Source organism: Caenorhabditis remanei, chromosome III (genome assembly GCF_010183535.1).
Source record: "Caenorhabditis remanei strain PX506 chromosome III, whole genome shotgun sequence".
Classification (NCBI taxonomy): Eukaryota; Metazoa; Nematoda; class Chromadorea; order Rhabditida; family Rhabditidae; genus Caenorhabditis; species Caenorhabditis remanei.
This window is the reverse complement of record NC_071330.1, coordinates 8,413,682-8,433,289: the sequence shown is the minus strand read 5'-3', so window position 1 is coordinate 8,433,289 and position 19,608 is coordinate 8,413,682. Positions and strand designations below refer to the sequence as shown.

Sequence of the window (19,608 nt, the reverse complement as noted above, 5' to 3'; positions counted from 1 at the left end):
GAATTTTAGGTTCAAATAAATAGACAGTAAGGAAGAAAACACAATTGTTAAAACCTGTAAATTTGAAGAAACAACATTTTATGGGTCTTTGGAAATGAAAAAATAATCGTTTTAAAAATCCGGAGCAAGACACCCTAGGAATTCTGCTTTGGAGCTAAAAATTACTGGAAATTTTTATTGTTTTCATGAAATTAGTAATATTTAAAGCATGCTAAATCAAATAACTTTTACAACTTCGATGAGATTTTACTCCGGTAACTAACTTAATATTGTTGCCACAAATAATCAGAGGGATTCATCCAAAGTTCCAGTGAGTGTTTTCGAAAAGTTGTATTTTCCAATGATTAATCAATATGCCATTTGCTGAACTACCGTAAATTTTGTACTATAACGGCACCTGTGCCATAACGACAGCCCATATATACTCATAATTCATGAATACGATTATCCAGGTGTTTTTTCTTGGTTCTAATGAGAAGAAGCGTGATTAGTAACTTCTAGTGAGCAAATAGAGTGTTTTAAGAAGTTTTTCCGTTTAACTTTAATGAATTTCTGAAACCATTAAAAGTCTCTCGAAGGCAGCTGAAAAATATAACGCCTAATACAGGTTTAACGGGGATAACCACAAAATTATTTTATTTTTAAAGTTTTCGAACAACCTAAAACTGAAAACAATTTCAAATAGTCTATTTGATTTCCTGTTAATTTGGATAAATTCAGGATAGACTAGTTAGTGAACTATCGTCTTCTACTTTTGGTCTTCGATGGCACTTTTTCCAAAAATGTTCATTCCTATTCGTTTTGTAGTAGAATCCTCTCACGAAATTCTTTAAAATGTTTGTCCCTCTAGTTCGAGGGCTTTTCACTCATTTCTATTGGCTGAATGCACTAGATACTGTAACAAGAACATTTCCTTTGTTAACATTTTCCTTCTCGATCTCTCATTTTACACAAAATCCGCTCTCGATAAGAAATGGACACATCTTGAGAATCTACCGTAATCCCAAGGTTGTTCTTATTCAATTCTATTTAATGACGATCGATTTGAAATCGAACTGTTTGTAGAATTCGGACTCGTGTTTACAGATTTTTCACACTTTTTTCAATGGAATACAATCAACACAGAGAACCGGAAAATGTGTTGTTTTGATGGATTCATTAATGACGTCCCATAATTTTCTTTCCGATACCAGGGGTGATTCAGTACATTCTGGGTTAAAAGTAGGTGTGAAAGTGATTAATTTCTTCTCAACTCAACGCCTAATTGTTCTTCCAATTCACCCCTTGACGTTCTCCTCCAAAATGTTTGAGTTGCAGAGATTTCAATGAAAATCGAGATCTTATTCTACAAATATGAAAAAGATTAGCTGAACGCACATTTTTATGGTTTTGACGATAATCTCTACTTGTAGCAATTCGAAAAAACTACCGAATCTTACACGTCCTTTCTCTGTGCTGATGTCAAGAGTTTTCTGAGAACTTCGAACAGCAATCCCGAGTCGGCCCGGCCTGTGGCCACATTCCCCTTTTAATTGAATTTTAAACTTTTAGTCAAAAACTAGACTTTTTTCAAAAAATCATTTCAAAATGTTTAAAACTAGCCGGGTCGGACCGGGCCGGCCGAAAATAATTTTTATTGAAACAGTTAGTGGTTTTAATCAGATTGAAGTTTATATTTGAAGGATACAACTCGAAACTTCATGTTCCATTTTTCCAGTAAATGGTCCCCTTTCCTGAATTTTCATTCGAACTTTGCAGAAACCAATATGGTTAACATCATGCGCCATAATCATCTTCATTAATTAATCTTCATCCTAATTTATTCCCAAAACAATAATAGTACACGGTCCAATGAACCGGATGTTGTAGGCGTCGAATGGAGGAAAACTCTACTCTTGACACGTCATCTCTCCATTGTCTTCATCTTTTCAATTTACACCTTTCTATATCCAAATATAGGAACAGAATAAGAATTGACGCCTGATACAAAAGGAGGTGTCAGCCAATCAGAAACCGGTCCCTTTCTGCACTCTGGACTGTACTCAATCAAGTGAAAAATGGTCGATTGTCGTTCAAAGAGAAGATGAAAAAGAAGAATTGAGAGAAGAGGGGATCTTTGATAAGATTAAATAGGTAACACTTTTTATTGCAAAAAAGAAAATAAAGAGAGGATCTTGTGAGTTATTGAAGTTTGTGGTTTCAATTGGTATGTGAACGGAATTGAAAAATTAATGGGTTTTGATGGTTGAAGAAATAAGGGAAACATTCTATTAATTTGGTGAAGAGAAAGAAGCGAGGGTGGAGAGTATAGGGAGCTGGAAAGATGTGTTTAAACATTCACATATGTCTTAAAACATTCCGCACTTTTTTTGAACGTTTTTACAAATTTTTCACAGTTTCAGACTATCTTTAGCAATTCTCAATTCATTTCGACATAACTATATCATATATGAATCATTGTCAATTTGAATCATTAGTAGGAATTCAGCTATGATCTGGAAACATGAAACAGGGTTGCTTGTACATTAGAATATTATCAGTTTCGTAGCAATTATATACATTGTTAAGACTTTTAGAAAAAAAGCTCTTATGGCTTTTTGAGTACAGATTCCAGCTGCTTTTCTTTCTCCCGAATCGCTGCATTTTCTTTGAGTTGTTGAGATGAGAGACCACCCTTCAACAGAGTTTCAGCTTGATCGGATATTGATGGTTCAACGAGAGAAGTTTTAGGCTAAAATAGGATGATTCGGATATTCAAACTGAGCTGAAATACCTTGGAAATAGGAGGTAGTGGTGGTTTCTTCTGAGAAGAGGTATCATCTCCAGTTATTACACCTGCATCATCATAATCATCGTCATCCCAATCGGAAATCAATTCACAATCGAAAAGAAACTGAAAAATACTTTTTTTTTAAAGCAAAACATGTTCTATTCACCTTCATGCACCTGTACCAATCGAATCTTGTGGAGAATGGATCACAAATCACTTGGGGCAAATTATACAAATGGAGGCAACGATAATGAACTGAAATATGCGTCCTTTTCAAGTTGAAGCATCTCCAAACAAATATTGAACTCACCTTTAATTCTATCTTGCATCAGTTGAATCAACTCATTTCCCTTGTCTCTTCTTGTCTTCTCATCGCATGTCAATTCATATTTCTGACACCATCGAGCAGTCTCATAGCCATAACGACGCCAGATATTATCGTATGGTTCACAGTAACAGTCGATATCGTGAGTAAACGAAATACAGGGATTCTTCTCGCAATGAGTACAAAATCTCTTGTAGTGATTGTATTCTTTTTCACACCAATCTTCAGATGGATAGTTTGCTTTCGAGCATTGATGCTGTATATTACGAATGAGGGATTTGAGATGGGAAAAAACTGAGGAAAGTATAGAAAAGAAGAGAGTATTCTGGAGAATTTCGAGCATTCTGATTGGAAGATAGAAAGTTTTTCAGCGAAAAATCTCACTAGGATCCCGGATCGAAATATATATATATATATATATTATTTGCGATTTTGTGGCTTCTCAACGCAAAGATGACCATTTTCAAGACTCACAAAATTAACGTTTTTCTTATTTTTTTTCAAATTTTTTGTGTTGTTTTCAATCATGTAAGTTGTATTATTTAGGTTGGACTGCACAAAGTTATTTTTGAAAATAAGTTCTGAAATAAAACTCTCCCATAATTATTTATGCATGCGTACTCATATGTACGTACAGCTTTACAATTTTGTTTTTGAAAAAAATTAGAAAATGGTTAATTTTGTGAGCTGAAACTACTCAATTTTGCGCTGAGAAGCCACAAGAACGCAAATAACTTTCTTCACAAAATCTTTCAGCAAAAAAGAATACAGGTTTGGAATCATCGCAAAATTTCTGTTCTAGTGATATATATCTCGACCTGTAACTCCATCTCGACTCGGGATCCTTCCCAAGTACAGAGAGTATTATTGAAGTTTGGAAAACAACTTCATAAAGTGGGATGTTGGAGTGCTTTCCCGAATCAGAACATATATATTAGGAATTTGAGAACGGTTCTAATTTAGGTAGATTTCGTTTGAATATTTCTGATTTAAGACTAGGTTGTAAAAACAAACATCTGACTGTATCACAAGAATTGAAACAAGCTATAGAATTCTGGATTTCTCATATCAGATGGAGACTCTCAAACAAATAATTTTTGGTACACTAACCTTATAACCCAAACAGAACGGAACTAATTGAATTGGAGGTGAATCATCAGCACATGCCAATGCGAATGCATCAATTTCTCCCATACAAAGTCGATCTCTCATCATTTCGTTTCTCGGATTGCAGAACCAATTCAAACGCTTTGGAAACCTGTTCGGAATCACAAAAATATCTTTTTCAAGACTTTTCTCTTCCTCTTCTTCTTCCAATTCCTCCGGAAATTCGAACGGGCCTGAAATTTATCGGATTGTTTTCATGAACCTCCATAAAAACTTACTGTTGACTGATACTTGTCCATTCAGATGAAGAATAAAAGAACAAAATAATAACAGTAAAAAAATTGAATTTCTCATGATGAATCGGTGAATGTGTGACCGAATAGATCAATTCATGATATTGGGAAAAAACAAGATATTGAGAAACACCTGGAGGCGCAGACAATAGAAAAAAACATAAAAAGAGAGTGATGATAAGCTTGTTTAGAAGACAATTACATGACAACATAGGTGTGGAAATCAAGAATTTATGGGTTTCACTTCTGGAAATTGATTCCTAACTTTCTCTTTACGAGTTGTTTCTGGAGAGCGTAAAATTGTAAAATTTAATTTTAAAATTTTAAAATTAAAGTGGTAAACACGTGGTTTTTAGATATTCCCTAATTAGTTTCCTTTCTGCCAAACAGTTTTCAATTTGCAAATTTCTCTACTTGATTCTCCAAAAATGACAGAGAAAAAACAATTCATCGCTACGGAGCCAAGCGATAAGGTAATCATGTGAAATAGTTTATGTCTCCTCTACTAAACTAAAAATTTCAGATTAGATTCACGGCGGAATCGCAAGACGAACAGAAGACTGTTTTGAAGATAACAAATCAGAGTGAAATGAAGCAAGCATTCAAAGTAAAATGTACTCGAAATGATTTGTTTCGCATCAAACCATCCACTGGAATTCTTGATTATAACCAGACGATTACTGTCATTCTCATTTATAGGCGTGTAATGTTTCTGATTTCATTCTTCTGAAGCTCTTTATTTTCAGAGGGGGCCAAGGAAAACCTCCAGTTGAGAAACAACAATTCGGAGTTTATCATATTCCTGCACCTGAGAATTGTACGTGTGAAGGAGCATGGGCAGAGCATTATGGACCACCACAAGGAGAACATAAATTGAAAGTTGTATTCAATGAATAAATATTTTGCTCCGCATGAATAAATTGCCATCATCCTTATTAAAAAAAGCTGTGAAGACTCCGTTTTTCTTTTTGAAGAAAATGCATTTCCTGAGTAATCAAAGTTTTCAGTTGACCTAGAGAGAAAGTTAGCCGCGATGTAACCAGTCGATTGTGATGCAAACTTATTACCAGGATTAAAGAGGAGCACCACTATTCCAAAATTAGAAATTTTTTAAAATGAACCAATTCAGAAAGCCAGGTAAACGAGAAAATCTCCTCGTTGTGCAATTTCTTCAGTACATTTCAATGGAAATTCGTGTGCACGTGAATATTCATTTTTCGAATTTTTTCTGGAAGTTTTAGAAATATTCCTTTCGCGTGCAGACCAGGAGAGTTTCTATTGAAATGTATGTGGACGACGAGGAGCGATGTTTAGGTCTCATAACTCGGTTCAGACTGATTTTCAGAAATAGCTCATAGACGATAGTTCATATTTATATCAAAGATCGTATATTTTGGAATAATGGTCCCCCTTTAACATACATCTGAAGTTTTGTCCTGGTTATATAGAGTACGGGAAATACTCGTGATCCCTGAATAACCTTGAAAACAAGTACACATATTTCTAAATACACAATTCTTTATATCAAAAAAGAACACGTTTTGATAAAGGACACGACGATCGGCTGGTGGCTGTTTGGCTTCTTTGATGAAGAATTATGGACCCAAGTAGCACGATTGATCAGTACGAGCCTTGAAGACTTGTGCTCCTGGATTGGTGTTTCCTCCGGATCCTCCTTGATTGTTGTTGTTCGATCCACCAGATCCTCCAGAAGCATAATCCTCACGAGCGTATCCAGACGAGGAGGCGTTGGATCCCATGTATCCGGAGCTGTATCCTCCAGCGGACATATATGCGGACTTGTCAGCCATTTCGAGATGTTCTTGAGTTGTTGGTTCTCAGAATATGGAGATTCTGACGTTATCCTCTTTCTTTTATATGCGAAAATTTCAAGATCTGGGGCAAAGATAAGGGAGAAAAAGATGAAAATACGTCAATTTTTTCTTTTGCGGTCACTTTTTAATTTTTTTTTAGTTTCAAGTTTTCCACGTTCTAGTGAATTTAGGCGTTAGAGATTTCTAAACCAATCAGACACAAAAGAATCTATACTACTCTTCAGATTGCTGCTTCCAATATTATTTAAATTTTTTCATCGAAAACCACTGAATCATTCTGTTTATTCAAATAACATCCGACTTACCTCCTTAGTTTCTAATTCAAATTTCAATCTTCTCTTTTTGTTTTCATTCAAATTTCGAAATTACATTTTTTTTTTGACTTTTTCCCTTTTTTTCGGATTTCTGTCTACCTAATATCGGATTAACAGGTCTCCGAGTAAATCCTTGGTACAGAGAAAACAAGAGAAAACGCCTAATTTTTTGGGGAAAAAAGAGAAAAAAGGAAGAAGAAGAACATATTTTCAGACATTCAGAAATCAGTCAGCCATGAATTTCTAGGAGAATAATGGTTTTTGTTTTTTCTTAGTTTTGAAGTTTCGACAATTGTGACGGGTGATTTAGTGTCATTTCCGTTTCATGTTCTGCTACGGAATCTTTACGATAAACTTGAACTGTTTTGTCTTGCGATCCTTCTGAAACTCTTTCAACTGAATTCAAAAATTTTCATTAGATAGTTTTATTCGAAAGCCTTTCAGAAACAAGGAACTATTTCTCCCTTATTCCCCTTTTCTTGTCTATTTGGAACCCAATTGACATGCACTGCCTACTGACTACATAACTAGAAAAACGAGCGAAAGACGCATATTCATTGCCACCGTTAACTACTCTTTAACTAATTACATACATGCTTTTTCCTTCTTATGTTTCTATATTTTTTTAATTTCTTCATCGAAAAAACAGATAGAATCATCTTTTTTTAATTCTTCAAGTGCTCTCCAAAACCGAAGATTCATTATTATAATGGAAAGAGAAAGTAGCAAAGTTGTGGATGATGGATTGAAATTAACTTTGCATCAACATCTCTTTTTGTTTTGAATGCAGAAAAAATAAGAGATGCAAAACGATCAGAATGGGAAAAAATAGATGACGAACACTTTGAATATATGTGTGGAAAAAGAGATATATAAGTTCGAGAATATGATATATTACAATGCAAGTTCAGTCCGAGGTGCATGTATATTCAGGGAACCCATTTGAACTTTCTTGTTCGGTCAATGACTGTTCTGCAATACATGCCTAGATATCTGTGCGAACTAGGAGCACTCTACAAGGGAATTATTATAATAACAGCTTTCAACAACTGAACTGCTAGAAATGATTATTTTATACATTTTTCCGGGATTCGGTATATACGTACCCACAAACTGCCCTCTGAATCATGTTCTTAACCTGATTTGTACAAAATTTTATCTTTAAAAACTAGAAATGACGTGATTCGTATTCAAAATCGTTCTCTAATTGATCATTCTCTGAATCTTTTCCGAAATATTCTGAATCAAATTTCATTTCCACCCTTTTCGTCTCTTTCTCTCCCATTATTTTCTCTCTTTTTCACTGTTTTTCAAAGCTATTCTTCTTCTGAAATTCACTCCACTCTTTCAGTTTCTTCATTGTTTTTCTGCATTCCACTGGAAATTATAATCTCACGACCTGAAGCGAAAAAGATGAAAAAGAAACAGAATTTCAAATAATAAAAAAGTTCTAAAGATCTTTCTCTTTCTTGTTTCTCTTGCTCATTTTGTGGATGATGAGCAGAGATACAGAGAATTTGAGATGACATCTTCAAAGGTGGGCGGAGCTTTTTGAAAGTCAAACAAAATTGAGAAAATTTTCAAATGGGCATTTCCAAAAATGTTTATATTATTCCCTATTCCTCACCTGAAAACTTTCAAGCATTAGTTCAGAGCTTTATCAGCATACCTGGCAAGTCTTTTTGAATACTGAAACTGAGCTAAACCGATTAAACACTCATCAGAATAACAATTAATTATCACTGAATATGTCTGAAAACAATTCAAGCGTAGAATCTCTTATTTCTTATCTGAAACCGTGAGAATTATGTTTTGAACTCACTCAAATAGTCTTCTGTAATGTCCTACGTGACAAAAACAAAACAAATCTGAAAGCTCTCGTTGATTCAGTCTCGAGAATCATATTTCTCTCTTTCGCGTTTTAGTCTGTTCGAAGATTTTTGTCAACGCCTGTCCAATATATATTATTTTATTCTACAATTTTAAAATTTCGTTTAAATATTTCGTCACTTGAATTTTGGTCATTAATTTCTGAAAAATCACGAGACTATAAGACTAATAAAGTTTGTAGTCATATAGTCAAACTTCTTTGAAATTATTCTTTCAAACGAAGCCAATTTTCAAATAATTTCTTCCTCTCCTACACTTTTCCTCTTCCTGTTACTTTTCAGACATCACTCATTTTCCTAATATTTTAACCTTCAAAGCAATTCTTAGAGCATGAACAATTGTGTGTTGCTCTTTTATTCTTAAGTATCCAGAAACTTATTTCAAAATTTCTTCCTTTTTCCCTATGTCATATCCGGGGATTCCCTTTCTTTTCTTCTTGGATATGTCCAGTTTCCCGTACTGTAAATTTTAGAGCTTCTAAATTTTGTGAAGTTAATTCGTGTTATTTTCTTTCCTCGAGTATCAGTTGGAGAACTGAAATTACATTACTGAATCCGAAAAGTCCTAGAATTAGAATCCCTTGGTGTATCACTTCAACTAACTTCTCAAATCAAATTCTCATCCACTTCATCCACTGAGTCAGATTCTTCAGACTTTTCTGAGAACTTCTCCGCATACCGAACTTCTTTCGTACAATTTTCCAGAGACAGACATCGTTTCTCTTCGTCAAAAAGTGACTTTGAAGGACCACTTTCATTCAAAATCTCAACGTTTTTCGTTTTGAAAAACCCTGGAGTATCTACCATTTTCTTCAATTTATCTTCTTTTCTATATTAAATTTATAGTCTGAAATTGAATTGAACACAAAAGAACGAAAAAGAAATTATCGATGCATACAAAATGTGTTTCGGGTGTCCACATAAAATGAATGTTTCGATGGACTATAGGAGAAATGTTTTCGTATTTATTTTGGATTCATATGTGTACTTTTCCCTAGATTACTCTGGTTTTTCAGGTGGCAGAACATTCCCTAACTCTAAAAATATAGAAAGTCAGATTTGTAATAAATCAAAAATTTATCTCTACCGTAGGCTAGGAAAATGACTAAAATCGAAACATAAAACTTTTAATCATAATAAATCAAATGTGTAGTATTTCTGCCATTTTCTTATTATAAATCTCTGTATAATTCAATAAATAAAACTCTTTTTTCTACTTCCTAACCGAAAAGGTTCTCGTTAAAACTGGATATCAGGTGACTGATTTCGATGGACACATGAGACTTTCACTGGAGATATCTCATGAAATATTTTTTGAATTTTAGATTTCGGAAGGAGGTTTTCTCCTCGATATTCTCGTCGTTTTCGAGAGATAGTTGACTCACAAGGGAGGAATATTTCAAGTTTGATTCAGTTTTTCACGAATTCAAAAAGAGTGATACGAGTGCAAAAATATATATTTCTAATTTGTGTTTTCTTTTTCTATTCAGATCAGAATCAACTTGTTTATTCCATCCCACTCAGTTTCATTATTCATAAACTCGAACGATCAAATTTCAGATATTTCAACTTTCATCTCTAGATCTAAAATGATAAAATGAATCCATTGATTACTGAAAACTATTTTGATCTTCCCTTTTCAATTTTCATTGTTTTTCTTAGATTAAATTTCAGATTCCGAATAAAACTTCGTGATTTCGAACATTTTTTTCCCACAACTCCATATTTTCTTGTCTGGAACAATACTCATTTCTTCAACTTCCATTCGATTTTCAGGCAAATGAAATTCATGTGGCGAACACTTCTACTCTCGACAATTTTGCTCATTTCCATCACATCTGCATGCAACAAAAATGGAGAAGGATGTTTGTGTAAGTGATTCTGAGCAGTTGAATTCGTTTTTAATTAGTTTTATAGTAATGAGAAATGTTCTTCGTGATCCACTTCGTCTCTCAACTTGGAAAGTTTCTTCACTCAATCGGGCAATCAATCAGCTTCAAGCTTACCAACAGCTGTTTCATGGTTCGTTTATTTAGATGAATGAATATGTCTTTAATTACAATAAGTCTGCATTATTTTTTGGAAAGAAGCTATAAAATGGTTCGACTTCAGAACACAACGCTTTTTTATAAACCTAATGTTCCAATTTCATAAAATAAGCTTCAATTGTTTTCAGAAGACAAACGATCTTCTTCTTCCTCTGACGATGGTCAATTTATGGGAATGATGAGACGTCGTCGGCGATGATGATGGTAGTGAGAGTCGATGAGAGCTAATTCTCTTCTTCGAGTCAACCATGTTCTCCTTCTTCGTCATCATCACTTTTCTCTTCACTTTGTGCATCCATTCTTTTATTCTTTTTTGATGCCGATTTGATGATAGTTACATAATTCTTGTCTCCCCATTCATTGGGGAAAAAGAAAAAACAACAAAGAACTGATAAAATATGTTTCCTGTTGATGGTTTTTTTTTGACAGAAAGCATGGAAACGTCACTTGAAGATTTCAAACGAATCAGAGCTCGTTTCGTTCAGAGAAAAGTTCTCAAATACGAATTTGAACTATTTACAAAGTTTGAAGGACATACAAGAAATATATGGGGATTTCATCAACAAGCGATTATAGGGGATATTAATGTTCCAAGTAAGTCAACATTGAAGACTTTAGTGTTTTAGAAAAGTAAACAAGAAGATCTTTCGAAAGAACTGAGCCAGCAACTTAATAGAAACATTTTATAAAACTATTTCTTAACATTTCAGATATCTTTCAAAAAAAAATTGGGACACGATTCAGCTGCGATACATACTAAAGTATGGAGGTGTACTCACTACCATTTGTCACTGTACCTTGAATTAATAAAATATAGAACTCTCTCTCTCTCTATAAGAAGTTTTAATTGTTTAAAAAATTATATTCTTGTAATTAAAATCTATTTGTCTACAGAACTAAACTACATGGAAATCGAAGAAGGCGAGAGATCATGGATGTGGAGATGGATAAATGGAAACGAGAAATGGCATGCTTGGAACAAATGCAGAGGTTTCATTTTTCCGATTAAAGAAACTTCAATGAGAATTTTCAGGTTTAACAAAAGAAGAAGCCTCCAAGAAGTTTATTGAAGAAGTTCAAAAGTTGAAATCGGAGATTCATCAACTTTTAATCGAGTGGAAAATAGAAATAAGCAATGATCCAAAGGGAAGTGAGCTGAATAATAATGATGCATTGTTTATGGACTAATTCTTTTTGTTCAAACATAAATTTATTTGCAATGAATTGATGGAACAGAATAATGGCCTTTCGACAAGAATTTTTTTGAATTAGACAGCAGACTTTCCACACACAAACCCTCTGAATCTGTCGTTCCACGTAATATGACACACCATTGAGAAGAATTCTCCATGTACACGTTGTTGAACTTGTCGTCCCCCAGGTACCCATAGCCACATCATTCCACAATTATTTCCACCTCCACTGAAACAATTTTTATACAGAAATCGGCCCTCTCTCTCTCTCTCTCCGTCTCTCGTTCTGATTTCTCACTTGTAACTTCCTTGATTCGGCTCTGCATGACTCCATTTCACTGCATTCAAATCCTTCGCATTTCCATCCGTTACGTAGAATGGCTGAAATTTATTATATATATATATATATATATATATCAATCACACATTTAAAACTTACACTGTTCAACGTGTTTCTTTTAATTCCAGTTCTCAATGATCCGAATTTCCACGTGGATGATGTCGTCATCAAAACTCTTCCCAATTCAGCTATTGTTTCTCTTTCTTGGCTACTTTCCACTGCTGATAATCTGGCTCCATTTTGAGCACAAATCGATTCAGCTTGTGGTTGATTTGTCAGTCCAGCAAACACTTTTACACACCAACCACCACTAAGTCTTTGTACTCTTGTCCATCCTGACTCACATTTTGAACTTGGTTTGGTTGGGCTTGGAGGTTTCGGACGATGCCCACCTCCAGAATAATACGAAGATTCATGAGAATCACTACTGTCATCTCGTATAATTATGCTCTCTCCAATAGCGAATAACGTCCCAAATAATAGAAAGATCACAAGATTTTGCATGGTTGGAAACGAAAACCTAGGTCGGAGGAAAGTTTTGGAACGTTTTATACTGATAATAATTCAACAAAAACTTTCAAAATCGGAGTTTTTCAACGTCCAAACTACGCACGGAACTTGCAGATTCGGAGAAAAGTCACATTTTTCCAAATGGAAACAAAGATCAGTTCCTGTTGTTGAAACTGTTTCCTGTTGATACGTGGTAAAATAATTGTTAGAAAAATTTACCAGAAATATCAGGAGATTCAAACAGAATGAAAAAAAGATGTTCTACTGAAAACTGTAGTATCGTATTTATCAATTTTTTAAATTGTTTTCATAGAGAACTCAAAAATTCTCAGATTCAATTTTTCGAAAAAATCGTCTTTGAAAGGGATTCAAAATTTTTGAAGAATTTCTCTGCTGCCCCCATTATTTATAATTAATCAGAAGACGATTACTAAAATTTAATTTCATTACCAGCTCCTTAAAAAATACAACGAGTACCCTGATTATGTAATTTTAACAGTTCAAATTAACCATGATCCAAAGAGTATAGTTCCTTTTAGATACAGTACCGGCCAAAATTATATAATATTTTGCTTGTTTAAGTTGCGTATGTCCAACTTTGAGAGTGTGTCATAGTAAAACGAATTGTTCCACAAAATAATTTTTTTATGGGATCAAAAAGACCAAGAATAAAACTTCATTTCTAAAGTTGACAACTATTTGTACGGCGGTCCCTAGCAAGTTCAAGATCAACAAACTAATTTCTCCCTCAAATCGACCCATTTCAGTCCAAAATAGTGCGAGTTGTTTCCACTTAAAGCTGTCCACTTAAAATGAAAAAGATATTTTGTAAGACAGTTAGTTTTACTATGACACACTCTCAAAGTTGGGCGTTTTCGACTGAAAAAGGCAAAATATGATATATTTTGTACTGTAGGTTTGTAATTTAAGTTCAATAATTTATCCTTTGGTGATTCGAAACTAAATCGATATTCCGACATTCTTCGTTTGACCCTATTTACAACCAGACAGTGAAGATTTCATTTGAAGACGAATAAGATTTAATGAATAAAGAAGAGAAAGAATAAAGAAGAGATAATCAGGTAGCTCGTTTTCCGCAAATGAAGCCTCTCCATCTATCTGGTGGACTTGTTAGACATTCCATTGCAAAGAATGTTCCAAGTACTCGAGCTCCTTCTTGCTTACCACCTGGAACCCACAACCATATAAGACCACAGTTGTTTGGACGTCCTCTGTAAGTTTCATGAGTGAATCAATCAGAAAAATGTACCTACTGCCAATATCCTTGATTTGGTTCCAGAGGACTCCATACAAGACCTTGCATTCCAGTTGTGAATTGATCAGTTGTATACCAAGACTGAAATTCGAATAATGTTGGAGATAACACTCAGAAATACTCACTGAACCAATTGAATCTCTTCTCAATCCAGTTCTAATTGTTCCGAATTTCCATCCTGTCGGAAGCATCATTGTCAATCCCATATTCGTAATTCTTGATCTTTCATCTGCATTCTCCACTGATGACAGCACAGCTCCATATGATCTACACGTGTTTTCAGCTTGTTCTTGTCTGTATGCTCCAGGGAATAACTGGACACACCATGCTCCCATTTGACGATTGAAAAGTGTCCATCCAGCTGGACAAGATGGATTCGGTGCACGTGTTGTCGTCGACGATCGAGAAGGTCGATTTGGTCTGGATCCAGGTCGCGATGGTCTTCCGCCTTTTCCAGAATAAGAGTGTCTTCTGTGATATTCTGATGAATCCAACGAAGAAGAGGAAGAAGATGAAGAGAAACTGAACGATTTAACTCTACTCAATTCGATGGCATCAACTGAAATACTACAGGGTGGCTGATAAGTATTGAGACATGTATTTCACTGCGTAGAAAAACATCTAGGTGTCCATTTCAGAGAATACCTATATTTTTTGAATCTGTACAACATTATGACCAGCTTTTGAAAAAAAAAACTACGTTTGATTCCGTAGTCGCGTGCCAGACGTCCAGATGTGACTAGCAAAAAAAGACTCTGCGCCGTAGGTAGTTGCCACATTCATTGGCTCATATCTACAGGAGCACAAATTTTTCGAGACTAGGAATTTGGTTGGTGACAGCTGAGATATTATCCTCAAAATTATATTAATACAAAAAACAGATAAACGCATGGTCACGGACCCACGAGGGCTTCAAGTGCAACCTTCAGTATTGAGAAAAATGAAAAAAAATAGCGAATTTTTAGATAAACCGTCACAAAAATTGGGGACAGAATATAGGAAGAGTTCAACACTTTTGAACTGAATTCACAGTGTCTAATACATGTTTTGATCATTTTGTTCTCAGGTTATCGCATTCTTATGAGTTGATAATCATGGTTTTCCTTTATTTGCTTCAAAAACTAGACCTTCTGATATCAGACAGGCCCCCACTCTCCACAATTTCAAAAAATTAAAGTTGAGGGCTGAGAAATGTTCAGAAAGTCTACCGTAAGCTATTTAGACCAATAATGGGACAATCGAATAATTGTTGACCGCTATATTATTGAATCTCTTTGGTTGATCGTGAAACCTTCTTAGCCGCGGCGCAGAGTCACTTTTCCCTTGTCACATCTGGGCGTCTGGCACGCGACCACGGAATCAAACCTAGTTTTTTTTGTTCAAAAGCTGGTCATAATGTTGTACAGATTCAAAAAATGTAGTTGTTTTCTGAAATGGACACCTTGAGTTTTTTTCTATGCAGGGAAATCAGGGAAATGCGTGTCTCAATACTTATCAGCCACCCTGTATTATTTAATGAAACAACTTCTGGAAATCATCAAAGCAACAAACTGCGCATTTCTCGAAAAAAAGAGCTTCTCAATGCTCAGAACTCAATCTTCTTCTTTTTTCGGATTCAAAATCGAAGATCTCGAAAAAAGCTAGTTTCGATAAAAAACGAGTAGAATTCCTATTGGCAACAAGTTTTGATATATTTGTTATAATTCAAAATATGACTCAGAAGTGTTTGAAAATTAGAGGGGCATGCCCTAATACAGGGTTTACAGTACCCTTTCCTCCAGTCTAAAATTCTTCATCTTCTGATTCAACATTTCCCGATCGATGCGAAAAAGTCAAGTCTCTTACCTATAAAAGTTGAAGACACAACGAGTAGCAACAACCACGGAGAATACATTCAGCCGAACGAGAAACGGTTGAATTTGTTCTTTCGTGCGGTTATTTTATGGACAACTTTTATTTTGCCAGAGTCAGAAGGTTTTAGAACTATACACTTTTGCTACCGATCTTTCAAAACCAAACATCTCGGTCGATATAGGTGACTTTTCATTCATATTTTGAAAAAATGCCGGATGAAACAAAAAATCAAAAACAAATTCAGATAAATACATGTAAACACAACAACACAGAGAAGCACATCTGATAATGATAAAGTTGAAAAATGAAATAAACAAATAAACGAGGCTGAGAGGGAGACAGTCTAGAAAAACGAGTCGGGTTAAATTCGAATTTTTCCAGCATTCGATGAGTGAAAACAGGAAAAATGCTCAAAAATACCGGTGAGGTGTGAAAAACTTTTTACAGAGGAAAACTAATAGGAAGAATATATAATTGAGTATCAAACTTTGACTTGGATACATCCATCATTAAGCATTTCATAAGATATATTTTGGCTATCGAGCATCGATATTACTTTCGGTTTAATTCTCGCACCGCATCTTGAATTGTTTCCCGATCCAGTGACAACAGTGATACGTCTTCCTCTTTTATTAGCTGAAAAAACTTTTTAAACCAATTTTAACCTCAAAAGACAAACTAACTATATTTAACATGATATCGAACTGCTTCTATCGCCTCAAGGACTAGTTCTACGGCTCCATCAACAGACATGTAATGCAAATCAAGATTCCATGGATTGTTGTGAGCTTCTTTGATTTTTCTATCGATGTCTTTCACTTGAGCTGATACGCCTTCTTTCAGTCGTTCTACTCGACTCATCATAACAGTTTTACTGTATCTAGAAGAAGTTGTTGGACAGTATGAATTCTGCGAAAACCGATTCTTTTCAATTTGCTGCCGAGATTTCAAAGCTTCTAGCTGGACGTCTTGTAGAAGGTGATGTGTTCTGAAAAAAAATCGTACGCTGAGAATACTAATACCTGCTCACTTTTGCGAAGCAGCTTTCAAAAAGTGGTTTTTCTCCTCTTTTTGAGATTTCTTTGGGGGATCACGACGAATCGGGCTTGCGGAAGAAAGTGTTTGACTAAACGTTTGTTTTCCTTTCATGAGAGGCTCTGTACGTTCAGCTCCATTTTCAATTAGGCACTGGTAAGTATTCTCATAATTATTTGCCCAGATTTCGTACAGCTGACGGATATAATCGATGTCAGTTGTTGAAAAATTTTGTATAAGACGAGCGATGTCGTAATCATCAGTATTCTGAAGTTGATAATCTTCTCCATTGAACTCATTGTGAAGAATACGAGCAATTTGTTCATCATTTTCAGTGTCTGAAATTAAAACAGAATAATTCTTAGAACTGTACAGAAAAGGGGCCTTACCTATATCTTCTACGAATCGCAATGCTTCTCTTTCAGACCGTCTCGCTTCTATTTCTTCTTCTATGGTCATATTCGATATAGTGAAACTTTCCATCGCATCCAGTTCCTCCAAAAGAATTCGGTCATCTGTAGGCAGGATCGGAAGAACTGTATCTTCTGTAGTCGCCTTGAAAAAAGCAACCGCTTCGGAATAACCGAAAATTTGAAGAAAATGACGAAGAACAAAAAGATCTGTTTCTGGGAAAATACTACGGAGCGATGAGAATTGGATCTCTTCTTCCGTTCCACTGCAAAGGACATTTTTTGCGGACGATAATCAGTAAACTAACGTTAATAAAGTCATCTCGGGTCTGAAGATAGTTCGACCGCCACTAGCAAAAATCACTTCTTCAGTTTCTGTTTTTTTATTTACAATCTTGACATCTTTGCTTTGTTTTTCTTCGACTTCTTCTTCTAACTTTAACGAATAACCATATAATCCTGAAGTTTCTATGAGACCAGCAAGCTCGAGCACAACTGAAAAAATTTACATGAAGATACTCAAATCAAAATGAAAGTGTTCAAAATAAAAATGTTCTTACTGCATTCATTTGTGACGTAAGTGCTGACTGTTTTAACTGATCGCTTCTTCTTCTTTTCCGGAACCATTGAGAATAATTGACGAGTAGAAGTCGTTGAAACGTTCAATAAACTGTTTGATGAACCCATTGAACTTGTTGGAGGAGTGGGAGGAGTGTCTTCAGAAAGCGAGTTTCCTATCCTGTATTACTCAAATTCATTAACAGGGAAACGTTCAGAAAGGACAAGACTCCAATGAGTTTTCTGACTAATGTGGTACGAGAACATTACTGCCAGAGTATGTTGTTTAACAAAGGGAAGAGTATGATAATCTTCTCATCAACAGTTGTTTTGAGACATCACATGTTTTCAAGCCGAACTAAAGTTTGACTCACGTCACGTTTGCTCCGGGGATAATGCACTCCCAATCGATTGGTGAATTTTTAATCTGTTCAATCTTTCTTTCAATCGACTCGACTCCTTCCCCTCGACTACTTCGTCTGAAAAAATAAATTCAGATAGTAAAAATTGTCACTGGTCGCACATTTTACACTCGCTTGCATCGTGCCTCCACTCAGTATCTGGTTCCGTTACGAAACACTCGAAATAACTCTTAACAGCCAAATCAGCCAATTTTTTAACGACATTTCGTTCCACATTCTCTGCATCAACTACAACCAAATAAACATCGTCTTCGAATGATTGGCGCACTGAAAAGGTATTTTTTAAAATGTTTCTTGTGACATACCTACCTGTTTTTGTAAGCTGCTTACTTCCAACAGTATCTTCCGAAATAATGGTGCTGGTTTGGTTGGAGGTGTTCGCTGCTTCCACAAGTCGCCTAAAACAAAGCTTTAAATTCAAAAGTAAATTCCTAGGTCTGACTGGGCTAAGGTGGTTTTTCCAGATCCTGTAACTCCACGGAGCAGAACAAATACTCTATGACCATCATTAATACATTGTATAATTTCACGAGCATCGGCGTCGAGTTGATGGCATTGCGAGTGCTTTTGTGGAGACATCTTAATCTGTAAAAGGACAATTTCGCTACAATTTATACAAAAATAGGGAAACGTGTTTTTGAACACCAATACTATCGAATTTCAAGCGTCTGGAAATCACGTGTATCATTTCTTGAGAGACGCAGACCAACAAAAAACATGTGCCCGTGTAATATTGATAGTTTCACAGCCACCCGCAAAGCCCGCCTCAATGCTTAAAGATTATTAAAAAATTCGAATTACTGCTGAAGGTTTAAAAAAATAGTATTTCCTTCTCAGACAACTCGATATTAATCTAATTCAAGTAAATTTAGAGACTAACGCAACCCAGTTAGATTGACGCACAGTCTAATTAGTCTACGATTTCGTCTAATTAGACTACAATTTTGTCTAATCCAACTAACATACAATCTAATTAGACTTCCCTGTCTAATTAGACTTTAGAAGTTCTAAATTAGAACTGTCTATTTACACTTTAAAACTGTCTAATTACACTTTAAAAACGAGCTAATCTAACTAGATTGTATTTAGATTGCTATTCTGTCTAATTAGGTTCGGTATATCTAATTCGATTAAAGTTGTCAGAGTTTTCTTTTTTGAAACATTGTTTTGTTAATGCAAGGTCATCTAGCCTATGTCTGTTTTTAAGACTACCGACAACGCATGGAAGTCCTGCTGAATGTGAATTTTATTATTGGTCATACAACATGTCATGATTTTTTATAAATAAATATATTTATACATGAATACCTACCGTAAAAACTGTAATAGAAGCGCCCCTTTATTAGAGGCGCCCCTCTAATAGAGGCGCACCCTGAAAGGCGCTTTGAATAATAGTGGCGCAGCCTCTAATAGAGGCGCCCCCTCGATA

General features: G+C 35.1%; 7 protein-coding genes across 7 annotated transcripts; 3 read left to right on the top strand and 4 right to left on the bottom strand.

Annotated features, from left to right (window-relative positions):
• Positions 1-2,587: 2,587 nt before the first annotated feature.
• On the bottom strand, positions 2,588-4,556 carry GCK72_010017 (uncharacterized protein; the record flags this gene model as incomplete). Its single annotated transcript, XM_003105909.2, has 6 exons — positions 2,588-2,731; positions 2,774-2,893; positions 2,937-3,025; positions 3,081-3,351; positions 4,206-4,435; positions 4,481-4,556. 6 exons carry the CDS (start codon positions 4,554-4,556, stop codon positions 2,588-2,590), a joined length of 930 nt encoding a protein of 309 aa, XP_003105957.2.
• A 367-nt stretch (positions 4,557-4,923) lies between these two features.
• GCK72_010016 (uncharacterized protein) lies at positions 4,924-5,392 on the top strand (the record flags this gene model as incomplete). The annotated part of the gene is made up of 3 exons (XM_053727647.1): positions 4,924-4,968; positions 5,019-5,102; positions 5,195-5,392. The coding sequence occupies 3 exons, from the start codon at positions 4,924-4,926 to the stop codon at positions 5,390-5,392; spliced, it is 327 nt and encodes a 108-aa protein (XP_053587224.1).
• A 698-nt stretch (positions 5,393-6,090) lies between these two features.
• Positions 6,091-6,306, bottom strand: GCK72_010015 (uncharacterized protein; the record flags this gene model as incomplete). Its single annotated transcript, XM_003106041.2, has 1 exon — positions 6,091-6,306. One exon carries the CDS (start codon positions 6,304-6,306, stop codon positions 6,091-6,093), a length of 216 nt encoding a protein of 71 aa, XP_003106089.1.
• A 4,007-nt stretch (positions 6,307-10,313) lies between these two features.
• Positions 10,314-10,780, top strand: GCK72_010014 (uncharacterized protein; the record flags this gene model as incomplete). Its single annotated transcript, XM_003106022.2, has 3 exons — positions 10,314-10,404; positions 10,451-10,555; positions 10,710-10,780. 3 exons carry the CDS (start codon positions 10,314-10,316, stop codon positions 10,778-10,780), a joined length of 267 nt encoding a protein of 88 aa, XP_003106070.2.
• A 235-nt stretch (positions 10,781-11,015) lies between these two features.
• On the top strand, positions 11,016-11,769 carry GCK72_010013 (uncharacterized protein; the record flags this gene model as incomplete). The annotated part of the gene is made up of 3 exons (XM_003105924.2): positions 11,016-11,175; positions 11,476-11,571; positions 11,615-11,769. 3 exons carry the CDS (start codon positions 11,016-11,018, stop codon positions 11,767-11,769), a joined length of 411 nt encoding a protein of 136 aa, XP_003105972.2.
• Positions 11,770-11,849: 80 nt separating this feature from the next.
• On the bottom strand, positions 11,850-12,618 carry GCK72_010012 (uncharacterized protein; the record flags this gene model as incomplete). Its single annotated transcript, XM_003105895.2, has 3 exons — positions 11,850-12,003; positions 12,073-12,155; positions 12,214-12,618. The coding sequence occupies 3 exons, from the start codon at positions 12,616-12,618 to the stop codon at positions 11,850-11,852; spliced, it is 642 nt and encodes a 213-aa protein (XP_003105943.2).
• Positions 12,619-16,235: 3,617 nt separating this feature from the next.
• On the bottom strand, positions 16,236-18,758 carry GCK72_010011 (uncharacterized protein; the record flags this gene model as incomplete). The annotated part of the gene is made up of 10 exons (XM_053727646.1): positions 16,236-16,390; positions 16,438-16,742; positions 16,785-17,127; positions 17,179-17,465; positions 17,508-17,694; positions 17,760-17,938; positions 18,132-18,236; positions 18,281-18,446; positions 18,489-18,577; positions 18,622-18,758. 10 exons carry the CDS (start codon positions 18,756-18,758, stop codon positions 16,236-16,238), a joined length of 1,953 nt encoding a protein of 650 aa, XP_053587223.1.
• Between the last annotated feature and the right edge of the window lie 850 nt (positions 18,759-19,608).